The sequence below is a fragment of the Arvicola amphibius genome, chromosome 3 (assembly GCF_903992535.2).
Source record: "Arvicola amphibius chromosome 3, mArvAmp1.2, whole genome shotgun sequence".
Taxonomy (NCBI): domain Eukaryota; kingdom Metazoa; phylum Chordata; class Mammalia; order Rodentia; family Cricetidae; genus Arvicola; species Arvicola amphibius.
This window is the reverse complement of record NC_052049.1, coordinates 58,212,103-58,224,595: the sequence shown is the minus strand read 5'-3', so window position 1 is coordinate 58,224,595 and position 12,493 is coordinate 58,212,103. Positions and strand designations below refer to the sequence as shown.

General features: G+C 37.7%; 1 protein-coding gene across 2 annotated transcripts in view; it reads left to right on the top strand.

The window, feature by feature from the left end:
* Positions 1–12,293, top strand: part of Edil3 (EGF like repeats and discoidin domains 3) — a 453,408-nt gene extending 441,115 nt beyond the window's left edge. For both annotated transcript variants that reach the window (XM_038323644.1, XM_038323643.1), the window contains one exon: positions 12,144–12,293. In XM_038323644.1, coding sequence (XP_038179572.1) covers positions 12,144–12,293 — 150 coding nt within the window. The remainder of the gene's footprint in view (positions 1–12,143) is intronic.
* The last annotated feature ends 200 nt before the right edge of the window (positions 12,294–12,493 follow it).

The following is a 12,493-nucleotide window of genomic DNA, read 5'->3' as shown; positions in this document are numbered from 1 at the left end:
ATTTTTTTAATAATCAACTTACCCATAGTTCCCCAAGTAAAAGATGCAAGATTCATTTCAGACCAAAGCAATACCTGCTCAGCTTAATGAAGAATTTTCTCTGTTATATTTGCCAAATTTAGTCAAAATGACAGCGTACTTAGATACACAGGAATCAGACAAGCATGAATTTTTAAATATAACTATATTGTAAATGCTTGTTTTTGTAGTGCTTGCCATTACAGATTCTCTAGATTTTTTGCCTGCACCTTGTGCTTTCATGAGGAAGCTTAGGGCAGATAAGAGAGAATGCCTTCTTCCTGTTCCTGGACAAAATACACAAGTACCTGCTAACAGAACCTGCTCATTTATTTCCTGGCTGCCAAGACACAAATAAACACACAGAAACTATATTAATTACAACACCACTTGACCAATGACTCAGGCATACATCTAACTAGCTCTTACATCTTGAATTAACCCATTTCTATTCATCTGTGTATTGTCACAAGACTGTGACCTACTGGAAAAGGTTCTTGGTGTCTTTCTCCTTCGACAGCTACGTGGTGTCTCTTTGACTCTGCCTGCTCGCTCTCTCTATATTTCTCTTCCAGCCTGGCTTTGCTCTGCTAAGCCATTGACCCAAACTGCTTTATCTATTAACCAATTAAAACAACACATATACAGAAGTACATCACACACCAAGTGCATCCCCAAGTCGGCACTCCAGTGCAATTCTCACATTCAACTTGGCCACAAAGAACTGGAAGAAGGGATCTTACTCTATAATATTTCATCTTCTAAGTACTGATCTGGCCTGAAAGGAACATGGTTGAAAGCTTCAATCACTTCTATGCTCAAATACACAGCATTATATTTTGTTAGCTCTTGCCAAGATAAGGTGAAACTTCAAGGAGAATTGAAGGGAGGAAAAGGCTCCTAATGTCAGGTGAGAATTACCAAAAACACATCAATTTCTCTACTGTCGTATAGTTTGTATTTTATCTGCTATGGAGGACCAGAAGCAGTCCACAAATTTTTTCTGATGAAATGGAAAATACCTGGTGTGATTTAAGAGACTGAGAGTTGAGCTGGGGGCTTCAGGGGAGAGTGAGGTGGCGTGGTCCTCTCAAAGAAAGGAAGAAAGGTATTTCTACATTTCCAGTGTAGAAGTGAAAAATAAGGATGTCCTTTTTCCCTGATAGGTCCTGCTAATGTCTTTTGGAGACATCTTTGAAAAGCAGATGATTTTCTAAAACTATTCCTTTTCTGTGGGGATATTTCATATGACACTGATATCTGAGTGCCAGAAGGCAGATAGTTTAAATATATAGCCACAGTTTAGAATGGAATATTTTATGTTTCATAAATCTTTATAGGCTATCATTCTGTGTGATAGATTTCCAAGAACATTCTTGTCACTTAAGGTAGCTTTCATCATAAAAGAAGTTAAATATGGTGATGTCCCCTAGCTGCTGGCTTTTAGAGTGAGCTTTCTAAATGCCAGTAGGTTTATGTAGATGGAAGCGAGCGGCGGGGCTATGTCCCGCCACGTGGCTAGCTTTGCCCAAAATAATTACACGGAAACTGTATTCTTTTAAAACACTGCCTGGCCCGTAGTTTCAGCCTCTTATTGTCTAATTCTCACATCTTCCTTTAACCCATATTTAGTAATCTGTGTAGCACCACAAGGTGTGGCTTACCAGGAGAGATCTTAACCTGTGTCCATCTTGGAGAGGAGAATCATGGAGACTCACTATGGCGACTTCCTGAAGTGTCTCCCCAACTCCTGCTACCCAGCATTCTGTTCTGTCTACTCCGCCTACCTAATTTTCTGTTCTCTTAAAGGGCCAAGGCAGTTTTCTTTATTAATTAACCAATGAAAGTAACATAGACAGATAACTCTCCTCCATCAGGTTTAGAATAGGAATAGCTGTAAAGAGTGGGCTTCGCTCTGCTGTTTCTCTGGGTCTTTGTTCTGGGGTCACCAACAATAACAAAGCAGAGTATGAGTTGCTATCTTTCTTTTTCTTCTATTTTTGAAATTATAATGTGATTAATTCTTTTCCCCCTTCCATTTTCTCCCTCCAAACCCTCCCATATACCTTCTTGCTTTTTTTCAAATGTATGTCCTCTTTTGTTAATTCCTTTACATGCATATACATGTATATGCCTGCTCAGTCTATATAACGTTAGAGTTATGGATACCAGCATAATCCCTAAGACAAATCTAAGCATTTGTCCTTATGACTGCAGAATTCAGTCCTCATTCTTCTTCAAGGAAATGTCTCTGTGTGACAGGTACAATTACAAAAAAAATCACAACCTATCAAAATGCAGAGTATAAATTTCTTTGTGAAGACTATGTGATCTTCTAAACACACTATCTACATGGGCATGGTACACATACCTATAATCCTAGCATCAACTAGATTTCTGAGGCAGAGGCAGGGGAACTGTGAGTTCAGACCAAACTGGGCACATAGTGTCGCCTTATTGAGATGCAGTGAGAGATGGAGGAAGAGTAACATGTTCTCTGGGTATTTGAAGCCAAGTGTGTGTATGAAAACTGTTCCCAGAAAGGATAGAACTAACTCCTGTCCATTTTGCCTCTCATTTGGTTGGATGAATGTTAGAAATTCCTAAATAAGTCTGTTATTCACAATAGTCTAAGGACCTGAATCTGTGCTTTGACAGGAATGGAGGGGGTTGGATAAGACAAAGAGAGATTATTGCTTATTATTACACAACTAAGAATGAAATATTTCTATGCAAGATCAGAAAAATGCAGATTTTCAAAAGCACTGTCAGTGCCAGTCCGTTTTCTTTTCTTTCTGAATAATATTAAATGTGATGAGAGAAGGAATTCTGACAGTCACCATGGAGCTGTTTCCCATTCAAGACGTAACTGTCAGCCAAGCAGTTGACATGTTAGTTATATGAGAACAAAGGAGAATGTATGGATTTGGCAACAATGAAAAGACAAAGTGTGTGGAGTATATGAAAGGGACAATACATGAGTAAATTGTTCATCAACTGTTATGGGAATACCCATTGGTTCCTGTTAAAAAGAAACTACAAACTCGTAGAAAGAACAAGTAGTGAAAATCACAGTGCAAGGGTTCTAAGTGAGCATCAAACGCGTGGCTTGAGGTTTTTGTTTGGGTTTTTTCTTTTCTTTTTTTTTTAATCTTGCAGTGTAATCGGAGATCAGAGTTTTACATGTACTCAGAGCATGCTATACATCAGTCCAGTAAAATGTCCAACTGCCTGAAATAATGTTGAACTGCCTGAAGTGAAAAACAAAAACAATCCTTCCTTTCTACCTAAGTACAACAAAATTCAAAGATTAGAGCCATAAGGAATGGCTTGAGAGTAACCGTCCAAGTCCAAATAACTTCCTGGAAAATCCACTTGTTTATTTGTGATTTAAAATCATTTCTGCACTGGAGGAAAACTGCAAAAATAAAAAAAAAAAAAAGGTCCCAGGATATTTCCTTTTACTTTCTTCTTAATGTAAAAATTGTCTACAGTTGGGCCTTTGAAACTAAATCTCCGGACAGGCAGCTTTCTTGAAAGACTTATATGATTTCATTGAGAGTCTGAGAAGCAAACAAACCTTGAAGCAAGCAGGATCTCTGTAAAGGACCTTATGGAACAAAACATCATTCTGAAAGGAGCACAGATAAAAGTGGGAATCCAATGTGAATTACGATACGGAACGTTTTCTGTGTCACCATGTTCTATGGCTCTCAGAAAACTGTGATATTAAGTTGAACCTGAAGAGCTCGCCAAAATAACAATCTTAAAGAAATTTATTAGCTCTTGCAAAAATATTAACGAAATTCATGCATATAAAGATAGTGAATTATTTTTCACCAAAATATTGAAAAGAATAAGTGATTCTAGCTAGAATATATTTAGAATATATATGTATATATAATAATATGTTATGTAATATATTAGGTTTGTTTCCATGATAATATATGTCATTTGTAAGGTAAAAATAAAAGTGTGAATATGAAATAGATCCTGATAGAAGAGTGTCTAGATTACTTATCTAAGAGTACAAATAAATAAATGCCACTAGATTGCAATATCAGAATTTATTCAGAAAATAATAATAAGTTAGTTTCGAAACATAAAAATCTGTTGTAGGCGGTCCTGGACACTGGGGAAAGCTTAGATACAATGCTTTCTAGAACTGGAGTCCCTAATTGAAATTATTAATGTTAAAAGTATTAAAAAGCCTTCCTTGAAGTTGTTGGCTGTCTATACCATTGAACACAAATGTTAGATTTTTCCTTATTTACCCTAGCATGTGACATAAACACTGGTGGTCCCAAAGATCACCTTAAGATCTGAATAATCACTCAAAATACACACAGGATGTATTTTAGAATGCTGTGCTCACAATTAAGATAGTGAAGAGGCATGGATAGAAATCCAACAAATGAAGTGACATGCAGTATAGCCCAGGATAGCCCATTCAGGAGTGAAACTGACCCAAACTCCCACCTAAATGACAGTGATAGTATAGACCATTCAATGTGTCCTATACCCCACAGGAGCACAAAAACGTGTGAGGAGACAGGACTTTCCAAAGGTTTACAGTTGACCTCACAGGAGCTAAAGGCAAAAACCAAAATTCTCTCAGGGTAGATGTACCCTAGACTATACAAAGTTGAACTGGTGTATCCCTGAAACATCCTGGATCTATAACCACTATGAAAGCATTAACTCCCGATTCCTAAATCCTACTGGAGATACATCGACTAGAAGTACATACAAAAGAAAATGTACTTCAATACACTACACTTACAAAAATAACAAGATGACTTTGGGGGGAGAAAGGAAAACTGATCAGTAAACATGTTAGAGGTAGTGGTTGATGTAGGAGTGTCTTCTATCTGTTTGTTACTTTCATTGGTTAATTGATAAAGAAAACTGCTTGGCCTGATAGGTCAGAACATAGGCAGGGAAGACAGAACAGAATGCTGGGAGGAAGAAGGCAGTGAATCAGACACCATGCTTCTCCAACCCGAGACGAATGTAGGTTAGAATCTTCCTGGTAAGCCACCACCTTGTGGTGCTACACACATTAATAGATATGAGTTAATCAAGATGTGAGAGTTAGGCAGTAAGAGGCTAGAGCTAATGGGCCAAGCAGTGTTTAAATAAATATAATTTGTGTGTTGTTATTTTGGTTGTAAAGCTAGCCGTGCAGGAGCCGGATGGGAACGCAGCGCACAGCTCCTTCTACAAGTGGTTAATACAGAAAAAGTATTTTCTACTTGTTCTCTTACCTATGACAACGTGCATATTTTCTGAAACTGAGACATGTAAATTTATGCCTCTGGCTTCAAAGAAAGTCAATGTATATATTTCGTTGAATCTCCTTTGACTCAAACACAGAAATGGTCACTGCTTAATAGGGTGTGTCAGGTGGAAATCATTTCACCTGTAACTATAGAGGGCAGTGGTTCCAACCTCTAGAGGTAAGATGGAAGGTACTTTGTTTCTCATGGTTCAAAGTGTGTGCTTGCTACAGTACTATTCGGATATCCTATAGTGCTGGCTGCTCCCTGATACCCAGCTCCTTGCTATGCAGTCCAGTGATCTGAACCTCTTAGGATGGATTCTCATTATGCCCTGTTATACAAAGAAACATTTCCTAGTATATTGGAAGTTACCTGGAGTGTAGATTCTTATTTCCTTATTATACTGAAAATAAATGTACTTGTATTTAGACTAATTTTGTTACAGAGGTTCATTGGGTTAGTGGAATTGATTGCAAAGGAAACTTTCAAAAATAATGCAATAGCCACTCAATCATGAAATGGTTTTAGGATGCTGGAAAATATCCTTAGAAAATTAAATTTCCTGATTAATAGTTGGAGTCTATTCTAAAAGAATCAGACTTGGCTTGAAAATTTTACAAATCAACCAAGGCCAGAGCTTCATACTTATAAATCTTTTTTTGAAATATATATTTAAGCAATTAAAAATTATTAATCTTTTTACTTAAATTAATTTTTAAATTCTGGAGTATGATGATAGACACATAGAAACTAAATTAAATTATTGATTTTCCTAGACTATGGTCAATAAATTTTAGAATGAGAAACACTTAAATCTCAGTTCTAAACATTATTTAAATAAAAACTATTTCTTTTAACTTCATTTGTACACTCTAACACTATGAAATTTGTGTGACTTTAAAAAATTTAAATTCTATCATTTAATTCAGTTTGAAACTCTAAACTTTGAAAAATATAAAAATATCTAAGCATGAAATTAATAGTGTTAACCATATAACAACAAATTAACATTTCTGAGTTTACTCTAACAAGCATGTGACCTAGATGTCACACATCAAAATCAGATTTTATGCTCACGTGTACATAAAGTACATAGTAACTTTATGAAGTAAATATTTAAATTCTAATGTCCACTAATTATTTTTCAATAGATTAAAAACTTATTACAAATCCTATGATGAACTTTTACAATATCAAGGGTTGAATAAAACAAAAATCAGTATAGTTTTTTTGTTTCTAGTTTAATATCTTCTTAGAAGTAACACAATGGAAACTACAAGCTTAAGAAAAAACATCTGAAAGAATAAGTTTCTCTAATTATTAGTATGTATTGATCATACTATCATGTCTACAGCAAAATTGTGCCTGATTCTTTCTTCTATTTATATTATGGTATATCTATTAATTAATTGTCACACTTACAACAGGGGTCATTCTATGATCTGCACACCAGAGGAGCACAGTCTGGAAATGATGAAATACCAGAGATTTTTACCCATGAGTGTTCAGTTTGAAATGCTAAATTTCAGTTTCTGAAGATATTTGTGCTACTATTGAATATGTGAACATATTTTTCTTTTGTTAGACAAGTTTCTGTTCTCATTGATAATAAAACACTGGACCAATGGGTTGAGAGGAATTTCTAATCAAATTATAAACTTCTCTCAGGAGGCACACACAGACACACACACACACACACACACACACACACACACACACAAACACCACACACACCAAACCTCCTGAGTCCTTTTAGTATTGCATATGTAACAATAATAATCAAAGGAAAGGTCATGAATTTGAGAGGGAGTTATGGGATAGGACACAGGAGGTGCTGGGAAGGAAAGCGTGGGCTGGAAATGTAAGAACAGCACTCACAGCAATGGAAAAATTGTAAATTTAAAAATTTGAGACTTTTAAACTAAACACATATCTTTCCTATTAAATTGTAATGTGGCTGAGTTAGGTCAAAGTCACATGTGAGAAATAAAAAGGGTGTGGGCAGGGTTAGTGAAGGAGCTCAGCAGTTAAAGGCCCTGACTACGGAGCTAGATGAGCTGAGAGGTCCATACCCAGGGAGGACACGATGGAAGGAGGGAACCAGCTTTAACAAACTGTCGTCTGACCATGACATGAGCATACATGCCCCTCTCCACCTCCCAAATACACATGTGCACAATACACAAACAGACACACATAGATAAATAGACACACACACACACACACACACCCCAATAGATGTAATAAAATAAATATAGAGGCACCTGATTCTAGGGAAATCTGGAGTTCTTCAACTCAGATTCATTAGTTTTGTGGATAAATAGTAGATTAAAACAAGGTTCCTGGGAAGCTGAGCTAGAAGCGGTAGTTGATACCTAACTTCTCTACTATAAATCTACTGCATGAAAGGATAAGTGAATATAAGTATAGAATTTCTCTTCTTCATAAACTCCTTCTCCCATTCTCCAAAATACAGGAAAACTACCACCCAATCTAATGGATTTTTATAACTGGTATCTCAAGTAGATTTATTCATTTTAAATTAACATATAGTCATATCACTTCTTCCTTCACTATTCTCCCTTCTTACCCTTTCATATATCCCCAATCCCTCTCACAGTCATGGCCTCTTATTCTTTATGGATTAATGTTTATACATACTTAAACAAAAATGAATAAATGCGTAAGTACTTCCTGAGTGTATTTAGTGTTGCTTGTATATGATTCCAGGGCTGACCAGTTGGTATTTGGTGACCAACTGAAGACTACTCTCTGGGAAAGACTAATTTTTCCTCTCTCAGCACTAATGTTAAGCGTTTCTAGTGCTTTCTTCAGGGTTGGTGCCCTGTGAGTTTTCCACAACCTACATTGGCATGTCAGTTGGTTTTGTCCCTGTTCAGGTCTTGTTTAGGCAACCATAATACTGATTTCCTCCCTGGAAATTTTCATTCTTTCTGTCCTCTATCTCTTACATACATCAGCAAAGTGTACACATAATCAATAAAACAAACAGTATGCTTGTGCTAACACAATGAAGAAGATGTGTGATGCACAAGAGTGTAGACTTTACTCAGCCATTGTAGATTTGGCTGATTCTAGTCTTCAGGAGCTTGGGGAAGCAATGTACCAGTACCCAGAACTAGTCACTATTTGAAGGATCTAAAAAAGTTTCCAAAATACTGAAAGAATAGAAACATGTATAAGACAGGAACCTCCAGCTGGCGACAGATGGGGAAAGTGACTGAGCCCCACATTGGAGCACTGGACTGAGCTCCCAAGGTCCTGTTGAGGAGCAGAAGGAGCGAGAACATGAGGGAGAAAGTCAGGAACGAGAGGGGTGCGTTCACTCATGGAGACGGTGGGACAGAACTAATGGGAGATCACCAACTCCAGTTGGAATGGGACTGATGGATCATGCGACCAAACCCGTCTCTCTGAATGTGGCCAACAGCGGGGGCTGACTGAGAAGCAAAGGACAATGGCTCTGGGCTCTGATTCTTCTGCATGGACGGGCTCTGTGGGAGCCTTCTCAGCTTGGTCGATCACCTTCCTGGACCTGGGGGGAGTTGGGAGGACCTTGGTCTTAGCACAGAGTGGGGAACCCTGATGGCTCCTTGGCCTTGAGAGGGAGGGAGGGGAAGTATGGGTGGAGGGGAGGGGAGGGAAGGGGGAGAAGGAGGGGAGGGAAGGGGGAGGAGGAGGGGAGGGAGGGGGGAGGAGGAGGGAAGGAGATGGAAATTTTTTAAATATAAAAAAAATAAACCATGAGGAAAAAAAAATAAAACACCTTCATTGCCAAATCCAAAAAAAAAAAAAAAATAAGTTTAGAATAGAAACAAAGCACAATTTTGTAAGTCAGATGATTTTTTATAAGAAATCACACACAGAGAGACCAGTTTGGGACTCACAAAAGCTGAGGTGTAATGTCAGACATAGTAGTACTGCACTCTGGTGATCCTAGAATTTGGGAGTTCTTGGCAGAACCACATTTTGCAGGACCAATCAGGGTCACATAAAAAGATCTGGTCTCAAAACAACAATAGAAATAGTGAGGTAAGCTGTGACTTTCTGACTGTGACAAAGGATATACTCAATTTCCTACACACTGCTTGATGGCTTCATGCAATTGATATATGCAGTGGTCTAATAGATTTTGGTCTGTAGAAACCAATGACAATCTCATCTTAAAAGCATCAAAACTGTTGCTGGGGGGAGCATCTTATTGTTACATTTTATATGATATTATCGCCTGTGCTGAGGATTGAATCCCCACCAGAATCTGATTTGAATTTTAACTAGTATCACAGAAGAGTTCACAGCAGAACAAAAAATTTGGAAACTCGTCCATGCTTAGAGAATTGTCCTTTTCCTCCCTCTTGCTTCTGTTAGGTTACAATTATGCACGCCTGTTCAAAGCGCCTTGAGTAAGTTTTACTTGAGGTCCCATATATTAGCAAATGCTTGAGAGCTCTCCAAGATAACCACAAACTCATCATAAGATAATTAGCCTTATGCTTAAATTAAAATTGTGAGTACTTTTTCAAAGAATTTGCAGATCCCACAGCATCTCTCTCATCTAGTTGTCTTCCCTTGTTATGGGGAATCCATAAATGCCCTTAACCCTTTCAAATCCTGATTAAAGTGGGTGTCTCAAACACATAATTCTGGAAAGCTTACCAATTTTGTTAAGGCAACAATAAATGTTGTGTTTGCCTTACTTGCTCAAGTAAAACACTGAAATTGCATTTCCAGCAACATCTACTGTGCTAGAGACCAGGAAACAGGACGTGTGCTACATGTTTGCACAACAAAAGCATGATGTCCCCTGAAAACAAGCAAGTTCATGTGTTGCACGCTTGGTGCTTTACGCCGTCATTACTGTGAGCCTTTGAAAAATAACCTGTATTTTCAGTACTGGTTGATTAAGGTTTAGATGATTGCAATATAAATCTGGGCAATTTTCTATAGTCACAAATTTTATAAATTTTCCTGTATTATCAAAATTCATTTACTGTTAAAATGAATGTCCAGATATCTGTGTTTTTTACACTTACACTGGAAATTGTATAGCTGCAGTCATTTTCACAATTGATTTATTTCATCTTATATAGAACTAAATATATGCGTATGACAGGGAGGGTTGAAGGGGAGAGGAGAGGAAGGAACAGGAGTGAGGAAAATATAGCTCAATTAAAACAATAAAGTATAGGAAGAGCTAAATATAGTTAATAATTATAATATGGAGGCTTTACAGCTCCTTATAGAAGACTGTAACAAAGTGTAGAAACATAAAATTGTCTTTTTCTCTATTTCTTTTCTATGAAGTAATATAACACTTTGATAACTATTATATATTTTGCAATGCATATTAATGAATTTAAACTCAACTATTTCAAACAAAGACATTGTTTTTTAGCAGCCCGATATGTCCCTGATCAGTATAGGCCAAATCCCTACTGAAAAATTTTAAAAGTTCCATTAACTGAAAACAAGTCAGATATGCAAGCATGGTATATTCTGGATATAGCACTGCCCTGTATTCTTTTATTCAGCAAATATTTACTTGAAACATATCTATGAAGATATATTTTCTGTCAAATTAAACAGTTACTGCCCTACCAGATGGGGACTGCACTTAACATTTGCCATTCAGGGCAAATGATCTTCCAGTAGAAGCAGCAAAAAGAAAATCAAATAGTCTCTGTCGTTTGCCTTTGAAATTTGTTATTGGAGAAGGGGCAGAGGAAGCCCGGAGAGAGTTAAGCTCTGAGTGAATGTGTACTTTCATATGGGCATGACCATGTCAAGAACTGCAAGTCCCAAAGCAATGGGACAGCTGGCTGAGCTAACATGAGGCAGGCTCTAGAGAGGCCGCAAATCTCTCCTTGGAAGTAGGAATGTGCGATTTTGAATACTAATGTAAGATCGGTGCATGCAAAGACTACAGCTTCCTCATCTTTAAAGCTTGAGACGGCTCACCTACAGAGACATCTTACAGACGCAGCTAACTCATTCCTCTGTGTAGTACGTAAAACCATTCTAAGGTGGTTGAGTGCTACACTGACAGAGAACCTTACTCAATCCCAACTTCACTGTATGTGTTTCTGAGTTAACTTCATTCCCTCTGATTCTACCAAGGACTCAGGCTGTGTGGGCTGCAGCATTTAACATCATCATCATCATCATCATCATCATCATCATCACCATTATATGTGTATGAATATTTAACGTGAATTTATATCTGTGCACCACATACGTGTCAGATGCCCGTGGAGCCGTGAAGAAGCAGGTATTAGATCCCCAGACCTGTGGTTACCGATGGTTGTTAGCCATCATGCAGGTGTTGGGACTCAAACCCAGATTCTGAAGAGTGCTCAGTGTTCTTAACTACTGCTCCAACTCTCCAGCCTCTGCCATATCTATTACTCATCACCAAACTACCTAATGCTTTACAGGAAGATACACACACTCCTGCTCACACACACAAACACAAATATGCATACAGAAACACCCACGCATTTGTATATACCCGTACTGATGCATCCCACACAATAAGTAGTAAAGAAATATTATAATTACAAGTAAAATTGTAGCAAGGGCGATGGCACATGCTATTAACCCCAACACTTGGGAGGCTATGCTGGAGGTTCTCTGTGAGTTTCAGACCGAGTGGTCTAAAAAGGAACTTCCGGGACAGTCAGGACTACACAGAAAAACCCTGTCTCAAACAAATGAATAAATAATAAACAAAATATTTAAGTTTACAATGTGCACTACAGATAAGAAAACAAGCTTACAGACGGAAAGGACTATATAATCATGTTCTTTGCTCTTCTTTATTAGGTTTTTCAAGGCAATTTTGACAACGACACTCACAGGAAAAATGTCATCGACCCTCCCATTTATGCACGACACATAAGAATCCTTCCTTGGTCCTGGTATGGAAGGATCACTCTGCGGTCAGAGCTGCTGGGCTGCACAGAAGAGGAATGAAGGAACTCCATATCCCACAATGCATTTCTTTATTTCCCTACAAGTATCTCCATGAAATGAACTGTGCAAAATCTGATGGAAGCTGAATGAGTTTTCCTTTACTCATGAAAAAGTGTTCAAATTTATGGTAGGCTACTAACTGGCTTTTAAGGAGTTCTTAGCCTGCCTCTTCAATAACTTAATTTAGTTTTTATTGCACA